Source organism: Corvus hawaiiensis, chromosome 13 (genome assembly GCF_020740725.1).
Source record: "Corvus hawaiiensis isolate bCorHaw1 chromosome 13, bCorHaw1.pri.cur, whole genome shotgun sequence".
Classification (NCBI taxonomy): Eukaryota; Metazoa; Chordata; class Aves; order Passeriformes; family Corvidae; genus Corvus; species Corvus hawaiiensis.
The window spans coordinates 6833293-6849166 of record NC_063225.1 but is presented as its reverse complement, the minus strand read 5'-3'; the positions used below and the strand labels follow the sequence as shown (position 1 = coordinate 6849166).

The 15874-nt window shown below is 44.3% G+C and overlaps 1 protein-coding gene across 1 annotated transcript in view; it reads right to left on the bottom strand.

The window, feature by feature from the left end:
- Nucleotides 1–15874, bottom strand: part of SLCO3A1 (solute carrier organic anion transporter family member 3A1) — a 144694-nt gene that overhangs the window by 109833 nt on the left and 18987 nt on the right. The window contains exon 2 of the mRNA XM_048317680.1: nt 11486–11951. Within this exon, the coding sequence (XP_048173637.1) occupies nt 11486–11951 (466 nt within the window). The remainder of the gene's footprint in view (nt 1–11485; nt 11952–15874) is intronic.

The following is a 15874-nucleotide window of genomic DNA, read 5'->3' as shown; positions in this document are numbered from 1 at the left end:
TATTGGCCGAGCTCCTGTCTTAACTCTGGTTCCTTCAATATCTGCCCCACCACAACCTTAACACGCTGCTGCTCATGTCAACACTCCACTTTCCCTTTTGCCAACATCCTTATTCTTGCCTCTGCTGAACACAGCAATCGCTCAAGCAGATTTCCCAAATCCTTACCCCATCCTAAGCCACCTCCAACAGCTCCCCAGGGCACTGTAGATTTAATTTCCAATTGCCTTCCTGGGCCGCAGTAAGCAGCAAGGACTTTCTCGAGCATATCCTTAGCCAGCACTACACCTCCTTACTTGCCTCCTCCTTCCTCTGCTCCTCGGGCTCAGCTCTAGAATTTACTGCCCCTCCAGGGCTAATAAAACCCAAACTTGCTGATTTTAAGGCACAGAGTAAGTCTCATCTGTTTACTCAGACTTCAAGTACCACAGGACAGCAAGACTAATTTATTCAGGAAGCTTCACTCAGCTGCTCTCATCTCCATATTAGCACAGTTTTGGGGGGTGCAGAACGTGAGATGAACTCAGGGAGCCACACATGGGAGCATTTTACACAGTAATGCTGAAGAGCAGCACAGCTGCATTTTCACTTCTCTTGTTTATCTGAAATTTTCACTTCAACAGGTCTTTTACGCATTGGCAAAACCCATTTAAGACTGTATTTTTCACCTAATGGGATAGCCTGTCCTGATTTTTGTCAGCTGTGCTAGCCTGTGCCTTATCTTCCCTGCCCCAGCACACTTTCTCACCAGTCCAAGGAATTCCCAGCGCGTTACTATCCGTGATGGGATGCTGCAAGATCAGAGTGGTATCATGGCTGCTAATTCAGCAGATTTTTGATAGGCAGATGCTACTTCTAAGACATCTTTACTCCAGAAGAAGTTTTGTGCCCGCTTCACCACCTTCACAGCCTTAAAACCAAAATCCTAAACATCCAATCAAGAAAGCAACAGTCTTGGGAAGAAAAATGCACAACCTAACTAGGAGATAAGAAAAGCCGCATGGAACTGTGGAATTTGTTACCATTTTGGTTGTGCAGGCTGTGGGTGAGGTTCAATGATGACTAGACAAGTCTGGGATGTGCATCCCTGTACTGCTGGCTCCTGGAAACGAGTTACAGAAGAGTGAAGAGTCTTCTTGCAACTCGCCAACTCCTATCACAGCCTGTGCTGGAAGGGACCTTAAATTCCAACATCCCTGCCATGGGCAGGGACACCTTCCACTAGACCAGGTTGCTCAGAGCCCCATCCAGCCTGGCCTTGGAGACTTCCAGGGACTGGGCATCCACCAGCTCTCTGTGCAACCTGTGCCAGTGCCTCACCACCCGCACAATAAAGAGGTTTTTTTTTCCTAATATCTAATCTAAACCTCCTCTCCCTTTGAAGCCATCTGCCCTCATCCTGTCACTGCATGCTCTTGTAAATAGTCTCTCTCCACTATGCAAAGACAGTGCTGGTCTCAGTTTAAGCATCCAGCTCCTGGAAGCAAGTTAAACATAGCTTGCAGACGTGGAGCAGGCTAGTGCTAGCAGACAAAAAGCCAGGATCTGTAACCCCTCTGACACTGAAAAGAAAGGAATGTTTGCACCCATGGAAGATGCATTGCTTTGCAGGAATGTAGTGAAATGCTTTAGTTCTCAGAGCAATTGCAGAGCACTAGAGCCAGAATTCCTGGGGTCTATTCTCACCCTCTTGCTAACTTGCTTTATAACCCTGGAGACATTGCTGAGTAGGAGTATTTGCTTAACCTAAGCTTAACTTCAGTTTTGTGCCTACTTATAAATCAAGTACCTCCAGGACTCTCAGCTCCTAATGAGGTGTGGTATACAATTACAGAAGAGACTGTTTCCATTTGATAGGGAATTCTCACCAACACATGAAGTTAAACAAGGTTTAAGGAGACAAGAAGTTGTTTTACCAGATAAGGTGACAACTAGGAAACAAAAAGTTAAACATTCTCGAGTATGATTAGTCACACTGGTCAGAACAAGATCCACCAAGCACGAACATGCGTGTGTGAAATAGGTGTTATCTCTCCCTGCAAACCTCTTACCCTCTGGCACTTGTGGGAAACTCTTCACAGAACTCTTACACAGAACCACCACAAATAATTTAGTTTCCTGCAAGGTTGCTTCCTGCAGTCTACAACGCAGCTCGCTTGTCTCCCACCAGTACCGCAACAGCACATTTACAGAGGACATGAAGATGTGCGTGGAGATAAAACAGAAGCGCAATAAAACATCTGTATGCTTGCATTCCAGCAGTGTGAGTTTTTATAGAAAATGGGGAGAGGCAATACTCAAAACATACACACATCTCTACACCACAAAACCAACAAGTGCCCAGAATAAACGAACGCTCAGGAGGAACAGACAGCTCAGGCCAGTAAAACATTAGTCAGTGCTCAAGACACCTCAGAAGCATGGCCAGGGGACTCTGTAGTTCACTTCTTGCATGCTACCACCCCTTTCAGTCTCTAACCCCAGCACAAAGTTTGTAACTGCCTGCTGAGAAAAAGCTCTCTAACAAGTCTTATTCTTTTGATGATCAGTCTGACTGAATTAGGACATCCATATGTTATAGCTGATGGCTAACAAGATAGAGGTGGTTTTTCACCACATGAGTAATTGGTCTCTGCAGCAATTACTAATACACCAAACTTGTCCCAGTTGGCTTTTCCTCCCCCCTAATATTATTTCTTTCGAACTCTAATAAGCAGTATCACTGTCTTGTACAAACAGTTACAGTGGTTTTGTCTAACACTGAGGGCAGGAACATACAGAAAACTGCAGGGAAAAAGTGAGGTAAACATAGGGAGACAGAGAGGAAAGAACTGGTGCACAGAGCATCTTGCTCTTCTACCTGTTTGAACATTCAAATGTTCACTATTTCTATGACCTGCTACCTTTAGTCAGATCCTGCTCCTTGTCACAGACACAGCTTTGTTTGGCTGCACTCAAGTGCTCTGAGGTATTAAGTCAAAGAGCAACATCACATGCTGTTAACTTCTATCCAAGAAACTAAATCTCACATTTTAATTGGTTAATAAAGGGCAAAATTTGAATAGTCTCCTCCACACAAAATCCCTATTATTGAAATCAAAAGGGGGCTTAGTGGGAGCAGGCCTCCCTCTTAGGAAAAGCCAAATACCTCATTAGCAGCATAGTTAATGGAATGGCTATACCTTGGCAGAAAGAAATCGGATAAAAGACTGAGTCCTTTCAAATGAGCAAAGTTTGAAGAAGCAGTTTTGGGACCAGACACCAACTTTGACCCAAACAACCAAATTTTGAGGAAGCAAAGCCAAAAGGATTTGTCCAAAGACAAGGGGGTAGTGTGTAGCCTAATAACCCCAGATTTATGCAAACTTTCCATTTACGCAAAACAAATAAATCCTTAGAGTCATGAACTTTCAACATTCACCAAACCAAGGAAGGGCTTCCACTCCACTGGCTCTTCTCATGGCTGCTAAGGTGACCACAAAGCACGTTGAGGAATTTTATTTTTGTTTTACAAGGTACCCATCACTTGTGGCCACACTTTTTCCTCCAGGCTGCATCAGACAGTCATAGTTAGAGAGGGTGCACGGATGTCCCCACAGCAGCTCTGCCCCAAGTCTCACACTGCTGGGCCATCTCACACCCTCACAGGGCCTGTTGGGATCATGGTTTTGAACTACTACAGGGTCAATTCAGACTAGATATATGGAAGAAACATAGCACATGACACACTGACAGAGAGTTGTGGAGTGCCCTGCACAGTCTCCAACGCCCAGCAAAGCCAGGATAAAAACACACTTTGGCAGCTGAGCGCTGCCAGGCCCTGTGTGTGAACAGAGCCACGGGTTTGTGCCATGGCACTGCTTGGGACTTTGCAAAAGCAAACACTTTTAGGAGCTTAGTCAAATAGCACTTACTTGGCACCTAAAGGGTGTAAGCGTCAGCTTGCCCAGCACCCAGCTCAGACCTGCAGCAACCTCTCCAAAGGGCAAAACAACTTGGTCAAGCCCCTCACCCAGCCACAGGAGAGGCAGTTGTGAAAGAGGGAAAGCAGGAGCTTGTGTGAAAGAGCTTTGCATTCTCTTATACACTCATATGAGCACCTTGTCCTGCAGATAAGTGAGTAACACCCAGCCAGCGTTCTGAATTGTGCTGGCAAAGGGGGAAATTCTGTGCCGTGCCCCACCACAGGAAACAGAGCCCCAGGTGTCCTCAGTGCCAGCCTGTAAACCGTGACCAAAACATCTGGAGGCTCCTTATGTGCAACGAGTCGGGGAGTCTCGGTCAAGTCCCCAGGCAAAGGGCCAAGATTGGCACACACCACTCCTGCTTATGCCATCAAGGAGGCACAATACAGCCTTCAGTTTTTGACATGGGCAACTCACCACCTTTCAATCTATTTATTTTATGAACTTTAGGACTCTGCATATGTGCCATTTAAATGACAAGGGCACTGCACTAAAGAGGCTGCCCCAGGAATGATGTACCTCACTAGGCCCTCCCAGCTGACGACAGTTTAAAGTACATTACAGAAAAAACCCAACATGCTCAACAAATGGACTGATTTTACAAGACCTCAGAGTCAGCAAGTCCCAATTAAGCCAGAACTCAGCTGCAGAGTACACAGAGAGCACAGACTAACATAGAAACAGCTCCCACCCTCAGTATGCTTTCACACAAAGTCATTTGTGTTGGACCCAAGCTTTATTTACTCTGCTCATAACAAAAAAAAAAAAAACAAAAACCCAACAAAAAACTATTAGCAGAAGGTTAAGGTAACTGAAAAAATTGCTGTAAAATAATGGAGCCCAGAGCAGTTACGACTTTGTGCATATATTTGTTTAATTGAATAAATACATCCATTCAGCTACTGCTTTTCACAACAGCCTTCCTGCCTGCAGTGGGAAAGGTTATTCCCATTAATTGATTTGTTACTGCTCTAATACACCCTACACTTGCTTGTGTTTCCATTTAATTTTCCAGGGTATTACCACTAGCACTGTAAAAGGGGACATGTGTAACCGAGCCAGCCCCACTGACACACAGCAAATGAGAACACCCATCCCTCCCCAAAGGGGCATAATTATAAAAGGCTGCAGGTTATCGATGGATCAGTGGGTTAATACTGGGATATCCGCATGAAGCCATGTAATTTAATCTGATCACAGCCCACAGGGAAGACAACCCAGTGAATCTGATGCAAAGACACCTTTCAGTAATGAACAGGCATCACAGCCCTAGCGCTGGCAGCAGCACTACTCGGAGCTCAGTGCTAATACTGTGTCTTTCTCAGCCCATGGGAGACCGTGATAGAAAGGAAAGGCTCTCCAAATCACCCGTAGGAGGATGCATTTACTGAACAAAAGCATTACAGAATTCCATCAAGTCTTTAGGCTAAAAATATTACACACCTATAAAACTGCCTATACCAGCAAGGAGAAAAGCAATTCTTGCTTCTGTGCCCACGTGGGGGTGGACAAACTCACCAGGCAGCTGATGGGTATGGAGTGGGAACAGAGTAAATACAACAGGTAGGAGTCAGCTACAATCCACTACAAAAGACCTCACAGGCTCTTAAAGGAAAAAGAGTAAGGAATGCACAAGGCTGGCAGAGCCTTAGGTGGTGAGCTCAGAGAAGCATGCTCCAGCAAGAAGGGCTAATGTGAATAAAGTACCTATGTTGCTTGCAGACCACAAATGAGCACAAAAGGAAGGAGTGTGGCCATGTGGGAAATGCTGAAGGATTTCCAGCCATGTGAGGAGTGAAAGGATAAGCAGTCAGGATGGGCAGAGCTGTACAGGTGGGTCCTAAAGGCTTTCAGGTGGGTCCTAAAGGCTTTCCAATCAATACACATCAACAGACAGCCTCAAGAGGCTGACAATATGACCTGTACGCTATAAACACACAATTATTCCACTTGTGGTTTAAAAATGTAGGTTGAGACATACATGTCAAGAAATTTGAGAGATTTGGAATGGGCAAGACTGAGCAAAATACATTCCTCCTCCATGTAAGAGACTTTTCATCTGGTAGAGACGAAACTAGCAACCCTTGAACATACAAAATGTTGACCCAAACTCTGACTTCAGCAGCTTATAACTTACCATTAACTCACCACCATAGATACTAACTCTCAGATTTAATTCTTGTCAGTCGAGAAAATGTTTCTCCTCCAAAGCACAATGGCTGCTATCAGTTTGACTGACGTAAGCTAACAAAAGTGATTTCTTCAAATGGACAAATTTATCCCTGGAGACAGCAAGATTCCAAATAGGGCATGTTTGTCTTCCTCTGCAGCAAATCTTGAGTTGGTCCTTAAAGTAAGAGAGAAGGCACCAGAAGCAAGAGTGAGCTTTCTCTCTGTCATCACAAAACAAAAAGTGCTTCTACTGATGCAAAATAAGCCCACCCTAATACAAAGGTCAAAGCCAGCAGGGTCCTGTTCCTCTTACAGGATTAGTCCCATCTAGGCAGATGTGGAAAGAACACACCATTCTCTTGAGTTCTCTTCTTACACCAAGGGTAGGAGCTGCAACGACCATATAATAAAACCAAAATACACACAGAAGAGGCCAAACAGAAGCCCAGGAGATAAGACAGAAGAAAGCAGCTAAACAGAAGCATCCAGCAGAGCTGAGTTATCCATTTTTCCATTCCTGTGCCCTGCCATGAAACAGACCAAGGACAGCTCTATGCCTCAGAGGATGCTGTGCTGAGACACACCCTCGCACACCAGTAACTCAGGAGCACTCCCCAGCACACGCTCCTTGACTCAAGACTTGCCCCTTCTGGGATTTCCTTTAAGCCATTCTTCACGTTACTGCAATTCAGCGAGGAGCCCCAAAGTCATGGGTCCTGAACGTGTGGGGCATGTGCCCATGATGCCAAACACAGAGACAGCTTCAACAAATATAAAGAGAAACTATGAAATGCATTAAAGATCAGCCCAGCATTCTTCTGAATGAGCCTCACAATCTGGCAGGGCTCCTTCCAATACCAATATCAATTTCCTCCATCAACAGGAGACAGAATAATAGCAACTTCTTCTGTTTAATACAGCCCTTAATTGTCCCAGATCAAATACTGGCTCCCAGAGGCTATTAATTCTGCTCTATAGGTAGCCGTGTCCTAGACAAGATGCAAAAACTTTTATCAGCAAATGTTAAATGCAGCAGGAAGGCCAGAAGGTGTGTCTCAGGACTGCTAACAACACTAACCAAACACATGACTGCACTGGTTCTAATGGAACTCACAAAGCACTGCTGGGAGCAGCACGGGCACCAGACAACACTTGCAAGCTCTTGCTTATCTGAGAGGCAGCAAATCCATACAGTCACTGTCAGATCAGGGTTTTTTTCCCCTCTTTGTATCAGCCACAATGCCTCTGATCCCCCTCCTAATGACAAAGTCCTCATTGATTTCAGGAGAGCTCAGCAAGACTGAGCAGAAAAACTAAAAAAGGAAATGCCAAGTGAGTCATTAGTGGGTGGAGGAAAGAACCGTATAGTAAGTAGTCTTCAACTTTTACTCCTTTAAAATAAACAGTGCCACAAATTGAAGGAATCCTTTGACACTGGTGAAGATGGAGCAATAACAAGCCCTGCATAATCTGTAGGAATGATGAATTCCTCCACTAAAAGGGGCTACTTATGCCAATAAGCACACAGGTAAAATTAATCTGCTTGTCTGGAAGTCTCTTAATGGGAGTTGAGATATTAAATACAAGAGGGAAGCAAGCAAACCAGCACCAATTAGAACATTTTCCCAAACTTCAAATAGCTAAGAAAATTCCTTTATTTTTTCCATCTTTTTGCTGCTACTGCCAGCATTACAACCTTTGTGTTGAGCAGGAGCTCAGATGCTGAAATGGGAGGAGATTTTATTCCCCATCATTAGGTTTTACTTGACCAGCAACCTGTTCAAGTGAAAGATGTTCCTTGCCCACTCCAGGGGGTAGGAGCTGGATGATCTTTGAGGTCCCTTCCAACCTAAACTGTTCTAGGACTCTATGATTAACCCAAGCAGGCATGGTGCCGTGATCTTTCTAACCCTGCTACAGCACAAATGCGTTCCCTTTTGAACATACTTTGGTGTGTACTTTCACACACTCATCTCTTTGATTCATTTTGCCCTGGGTTACTAAAACACAGCCCTTTTTCCTAGACCTGGTTACTACAGCAACGGAATCTTTTTGAGTTTGGTAGCAACACATTGCAGGCACCAAAAAAAAAAAAAAAAAATCTGCCATTAGTTCAAGAAACCTGAAGCCGCAAGTCAGCAGCCCATGCAGAGGAATATTCCTGTAGTATCTCACCTGCCTCTCTAATTAAGAAACGCTATGAATCCCCACCTCCTTGGCAGAGCACAAGCCTGAGCAACCTCTGACTTCAAAGGATGCACAACAGAGGTGCACTGCCCACAACCTCCTGTGTGCCTGTCACTGCAGAGAAACCACAAGAGAAATCTGATGGGCTTCATAGCCAGAAGAATATTACACTCCACAGATGTTATTAGTTCCACTAATGATTAAAGCCAAAGCACCACTTTAAACTCCATATGGTACCACATCTGCATTCTTCTGCACACACGAGTATTAACACAAAAAAAAAAAGTTTGGGGGGGTGTTCTTGGGGTTTGGACTTTTTTTTAATAACCAGAGAAGCCTTCCTGTATTGTCAATTCATTGCAAAGTGACTGTATTGGATATTATATTATTACTCCACTTAACTCTTACTCAACTCAGAACAATAAAAAAAACCCTATCAGCACACAGAGTTATTTCTATCCAATTCACTGCCTTGGGACACAAGAGGGTTTTTACTGCAGAGGTGAACAATGACTGGTCCTTAGCTGTCAGGTTCAGAGACTACTGCTAACCCTCAGCTACAGTCCAGCCCAATGCAGCACACACTCAGCATAAGCAATACATTGAAGACGGCACAAACTGGTCAATCTGATCATTTCTCAGCAGCAGCCAGTCATTCTAGAAAGTTCAGCCAGACTATTATCACTGTTATTAATTAGTTCCTGTCCTGAGAGAATGATCTATGACAGATTTGCCCCTAATTTCAACTGAGGGAACTTACCCAAAAACATTTCATCTGGTCACACACAGCCCCCACTGAGTGAGAGTGCTATTATGAGAAAGCAAACTGATAAATATAGCACGGTGACAGTATCCACTCTGCAGTTATTTCCTCTGCGAAACAGAGCAGAATGAAGTGGGTAAGCTGCTCAGCTAGCTTTCTTCTGAAGCCACTGAAAACTGCATTGATGATATCAACAAAAATAATCAGTGAAAGACAAATCTGAGCAAGTAATTCTCAAACAACATTTAAACCAAGCAATCTGACCTCCTCTCAAGTATCCACCAACATGACACTTCCACTAGTTTCTTCTCCATTTATATTCATTCATGTAATAGATTTTTTTCCTGTTAGCTTTTATTTTCACTAGCCAAATTGATTGCAAATTGATAGATGAATTAATCATCCAGTATCTGAAACCCTACTTGTGATAGATAGGCTAGGACAGGGCACAAATTAAACTTCATTGCTGGTTAAGTGTGCATACACAGGCACTCTTCTGCAATCCATAATTCAGATGTAGAAAGTCAGCTTATGATTTCCATAGCTAAAGCCAGAAAGCAAACAACCCCAAAATGCTTGGGGTTTTGTGGTGAGTTTTTTTGGTGTGGTTTTGTTTGTTTGTTTTTAAACTCCACAAGTAGTAATGAACATGGTTAGATAACATCCTTATCTCTACAGGAAAAATAAAAAAGCAGCCTATAGTAAGCAGAAATAATTTTCTGGAAGTATTTTCCCAGCTACAGTTGAACTGCCAACTTTAAAGACGTTATTTTAGCATACAAGATGAATGTAGCTCAGGAAGAAGAAGAATCACTCCTCCTAATCCTTCTCTCATACACCCTCCTCCAGCCTTGTTCTCAAGACATGAAGCATTGCCTAAAAAAATGCCCATGGAACAGACTGAAAGAAGCTGCTGCTCCTCTATATAGTTATATATAATAGATAATCTTAGAATCACTCTTAATTCCAGCTCATCATTTATGGTGTTGGCACAGTTGCTTCAGTGAATTCAGTCTCGTTATTCACCTTTGGGTTGTACAGCAACTTGTATTTCATACATCATCCTTCTTTGTCCAGTGGATCCCTCACAAACACTTACAGAACCAAGTGAAGATGAATAATGACCCAAGGACAAAGCTAAATGCTGAAATACTTTGATTTTACGGCCAGCAACAGAAAAGTAGGGACATGTTTTGAATACACAGACGAAGCTCCAAGTGAAGCAGCAATACATCCAGGAATGCCATGCTATGTAGTGACTTTCCACCAGGCTTCTGCACTATCCCAAGACAGTGAACAGCACTCAGAAAGTCAGCAGGACTGCTTAAGCTTTGCTGTCTATGGCCACACCCAGAATGGAAACTTGATAAAAATGTCTTTGGATGAAAACCAAACAGGAACAGGATCGCTCATTCAAAGTCACGCCAAGATGGGGATGATGGGACAAGTGCACACTTTTGGTTACCAAGACTATACTAACAAGTGCAGAAAGATCTCAGTAATGGCTGCATGCACTCCACTGATTTATTGCATTGGTGCAGCTTATCTAGTAACAAGTCCTGCAGAAAGAGGAATGTGCCAAGCTGGAACATTTTTTCAAAGAAAACTTCACCAACAACATCCTTTTCAAACCTGCTGGGAGGGGGAACTACTGCTGAAACCCATAAGCACTTTACCCCAGTAACTGAGATGTTTCATTGGGTAATCAAAGGCACATTTCACAGCTTAACCATCTGAAAGAATTTTGCAACATGATCACCAGAACCACAAGTTCTACTCCAGGCTCACTGTATCTCAAAATAGACCTCATCAGCTTCCACATCCTGTTCCGTTACACGGATTACATTAGCAAGGGTCCTGCTACAGCATCCTGGGTCACAGCACCTACTCTGTAACTGGCACTTCCTTGCTAAAATGTGACAGTGGTAGTGAGAATGCATGTGTCCTCTCAGTCTCCTTAGACTGCAGTGATCACTCAGACACATGCTTTGGAACAGGAAGAGAACTAGGGTATCTTATGGGAAAACAAAAACAAAATAAAAAAATCGATCATCATCACACATACCACTTGAAAATTCTTCAGCTAAAACCCAGCCATAAGTCAACAATGTAAGAATTTAAAGCAATCTGGGCAAACACAAAAGAAGGAATAAGCATCTGCCCAATCATCCAGTAGTAATCACCAAGGCTGTCAACCTTTACCACTGCTACAATATAAGCAAACAGCATTGTGTTTCCCTGCTGCTTGATGCAGAAACCCATGCCAAGTTACCTTCACAAGCACAGCAGCACACGGAGAAGAGGCCTTGAGGCATCCCTTCCACTGGCACCAAAGAGGGAACAAGAGCCAGATGCCAGCCCACAAGGAAAACCTTCTGTGAGAAGTTCAGAGAGCCTTACCTATGTACAGGGAGGAATCTTTCCGTCTGACGTGGTCATCGATGTAGGAAACTCCCAGGGGCTGGACAGGGGTAGCACCAATGCCCAGGAGGACCTGTGCCCCGATGAGCAGCAAGTACATCATGTTGGTAGCAGTCCTATTCCTGCAGATAAGGTCCGGGTCTGGTCCCTCATCGCTGGTGGACCCGTTGACAGCACACACATCCCTCCCTTCAGCACCCCAGCGTATTTCTCCCGATTCATATTCGTACTGGTGGGTCAGAAATTCAGGCAACGCAGAAAGGAGGGCACCCAAGGCCATGACTATCCCTCCACATCCTATCAAGCGTGGCCGGTGTCCTCGGGCTCCAAAGTAGCTCACGAAGAGGATGAGGGCCAGGTTGCCAATCTCAAAGCTGCTGGCAATGACGCCCACGTCAGCACTCTGGAGGTTGAATCGCCGCTCCAAGGTGGTTAAAACACTCACCTACAACAGAAATCCAGAGAAAATTACATTCCATGCCTTCCGTTCTCCCCATATGTACTGCTAAAGTGTAAATCTCCTTGACTTTTCCTTGGAGCTGAAAACATATCCATCAAGGACATCCAAACCACAGTATAGTAGCTGACCTCCAAGCATGACCTGACTGTTCAAATACAGCCACATCAGAAGGTCCTAATACCAAGTGACATTTCACAGCCTACCACCTGTCCAAGCACACGTCCACTTCCGAATTCCTGTGCCCATCAGTGTGTATTTTGGATGCCTGCAGACACCCATGATTCCACGATTTGTCAGCCTGTCTTTGGGCTCCCTTTCTGTTTGAAGGCAGAACCTTCACAGTGCACTGTCCCACAGAACCATGGCACAAACCACACTGAACTTCACATCCTGCCAGGCCCCCAGCCTTTCCCTTGGAACAAAGTGCAGTAAGGGAGCAGCAGAAAACCCTGCAGATACTTTGCTTGCACAGTACCACGAGGCCATTGAGCCAGTCAGAGACAGCGATGTACAAACAGGCAGTTTGGCTGCACCGAATGCTTTTACTGAAGGATATAAATAAAATGCTGATCAAAGGACTTAAACTGTTTGTGGATAAGTTAATGACTGGGATTGTCACAGAGTATTTTTGAGAAGACAGGCCAATCAAGGTTTACATAGAAGATTTAAATCCACCATGAAGGAGGGATGACTTAAGAAATTGTGGGTGTTTAACACTAAGAAAAGAGAAGCACATGAATAGTCTTCAAATATTTAACATTGCTGCAAAAAGAAATGACCTGTTCTTTGAATTCGAAATGGACAGGACAAGAAGTGACAAGTTTAAACTGCAGCAGAGATGATTCAGGTTAGACACAAGGTGGTGAGAAACCAGATTTTACTGGTAAGGATTGTGAGGCACTGAAATATGCTCCTGGAAAGGCTGCAGAAGTCTTTAACAGAGACTTCTAACAGCATCCATCAGGAAAGACACAGGTATGACTGATCTTGCCATGGGGCAGGAAAATGAATGAGATCATCTCTTGAGAGCTCTTCCAATCTTGATTACATGGTGCAGTGAAACAGAGTGTGGGTTTTCTGCACCAGTCACAGAACTGATCAGAGCATGAAGGATGAACCATCAAGTACCTCACTTGCTGTCAGCCCTGCTCAAGGGGAAAACAGGGTATTCTCATGTCTATGGCAGTGTCCCTCTTACACAGTAAAAAAAAAAAAAAACCAACAAAAGCAGTCTTGAACACATCACAGAAATGCCAGAAATGTTTACCTTGAATAAAAAACTATCTAGTTTTTCAGACTGCAAAAGATGAAGGTATTTAAGATTGTCCTAAAAGAGGCAGGTTTCTCTAGTCTAAAAAAAATGTGATAAAGACCTCAGAGCAGAAGGTAGCCCCTGGATAGAATAAAAATAGCCTCCCACTGGAGGCACTGAAAATCTTTGCTGATAAACCTCACGAAACAGGAGCCAGCCTGACCGACTTTAAAGTATTCTGACAGCAGTTCTTCTCCAGGGGCAGTTTGCCTCTGCTAGGGTACACCAGGGCACAGCTGGACAAAGACAGCCCCATCGGCAACAAAACAGAAAGTGGAAACAACCCACCCCTGCTGCTTTGCATAAGCAAAAGCTCCCAAACCTGACTCTGCTAAGTGTCCAAGTCAGATCTCCAAAACTGGACTGTTTTAATGTCTCCTGAAACTCCAGCCTTCTTCTCATACAGGCAGCTATCATTTTATACTACCAGTGTAATCCTCCCCCATTGAAGAGCCAAGAGCTGAGGAAGGCAGGGAGAAAGAAACCTAAAAACCAAATCCTATGAATAAAGACAGCGCCAAGAGCAGTAATTCTTCCCATGCCAAAGCCAGGTGCGTGGGTCAGAAGGAGAGGAGATCACCACTCTGCCTGCAACACCAGGTGCAGGTCCACGTTGGGATGAACAGCTCCATGACTCACGAGGGACAACGGTGTCCTCTGTGCGAAGGCACAGCACAGCCTGTCCCTGCTCCAGCAGCCTCAGCGAGCAGGGCTGGAGCTCACATCCAGCAGGGACACTGCTGCTCCCAGCCCTCCGTGGGAGCTGTGACAGCCGAGCAGGTGAGCACAGACACTGCTAGAAAACATTATGCTGGTGTTTTCAGAGCAAGGCACGCCAAGGAGGAGGGATATAGGCAACATCCCATTGCCATGGGCAGATCCAACAAGCACCTGCATGACAGAGAACCACAGAATGGTTTGGATTGGAAAGGACCTTAAAGACCGTCTGTAGTTCCAAACCTTCCACCATGGGTAAGGATTTACCATCCACAACAGTGGTTTTATTGCAAGATGTGGTCTAAGGGGGCTGGTGCTGGGGTCCCATGAACACCAATTTTGACAGACTGGGGAATCTCTCCAAGATCAATATATAGCTCTGAACATGCAAAATTATGTCTATGGTGCTCATTTCTGAGCTGTACCTAGATGGAAAACTCATGATTACTCATTACAGCTGTGTAAACTGAGGTAGAGAGCCAACTATTAATGAGACAAGTACAGTAAACAAAATTAATTTCTGATGGAATAATTTAGGCTGGAAGATTGAAAGCCAACAGAAGTGATTTCCCAAGGCCAACTGGTATTAACTAGCTTTGGAAGTCTCCCACATTTTGACCTGGCTGCCAAATTTTAGGCTTTTACCATACATATATACAAGTGGCTAGAAAGCAGGATGGTGTTTAGAAACACATGGGTGCCAGATCTCAAAAGGGTCAGATTTTGGACAGCTGGATTTCAGATACAAAAACCACACCATTTTCAAGTGCAATTCACAGTGACAGAGACAGTAAATTGGTGACAAACCAGGGAACTAAAACCAGAGTCCCAATTCTCATTCCACTCTTATTTCAGTAGGACTTCAGCCATTCTTTCCCTTTCACAAAAGCTAAACCACTCACAGTAGGGAAAAAGAGTATCACCATCCCCTAATAGTTTCTTGCTTTACTTTGGGGAAAAGACTGAAACAAAAGTAGAAGGAGGCCGACAACACAGGGAAAATTCCAACCCTCTTGATAAAAGCTGGCAGTTCCCCTCATTCCTCTAGCCAGACCACACTGCATTTCCCCAGTTTGCTCCTTCTGGCTGTAGCACTGCTACCCAGTGCTACCAGCTCTGCCTTTGCTAAGTGGGTTATGAGAAGCAGAGGGGTATGGTGAAAGAACAAATCCATCATACCAGCCTTGAGCATCCAGAAGAAAATAGCACTCAAGTACAAAATGCTGAGACCAGCATCAGCAGAGTAGCCTCCAAAACTGACAGTCTCAGTCAGGGGAAAAAAAAAATCCCAAAATAAAAATAGGGCTGGGAAATAAACTGTCAACATGCAGATTTTCAGCCAGAGAACAACAGGAACAAAAATGCATTTTATCCAGGGTGGCTGCAGCCCAGACAGCACACTCCAAACTCTTACTATGACATTGGCTGTGACCTTACAAAGACCAACTACAAAACCAGCATTAGCATAGGAGAGATGTTACCTGCATTTATGCAAAATAAACCCCTGCCCATGGCTAAAATAATTCTCTCACCCTCCATGCTCCACTTTTATGGGACTTCCTGCATATAAGGTACAACCTGACTAAATACTTGCAGTTTCCATGTGGGATGCCCATGGTGCCCTTGTAACTGCGGGATAAAAACACCGTACTGCCTGTATTTCCTTTCACAATCCTGTTCCCCAGCAGATCAGCCATTGCCATTCCCAGACACTAACTCTATTTACCCAGAGTTACATAAAATGTTGCAAAAGACAGGTCCTTGTAAAATACTGATGTCATACAAAAAGGCTGTTAAGGATTATAAAAAGTCCCTGTGTGCTGAGACCAGGTTGGTCACTCGAGGGCACAGCTCATATGGATGCTGTTGAAGAGCAGGG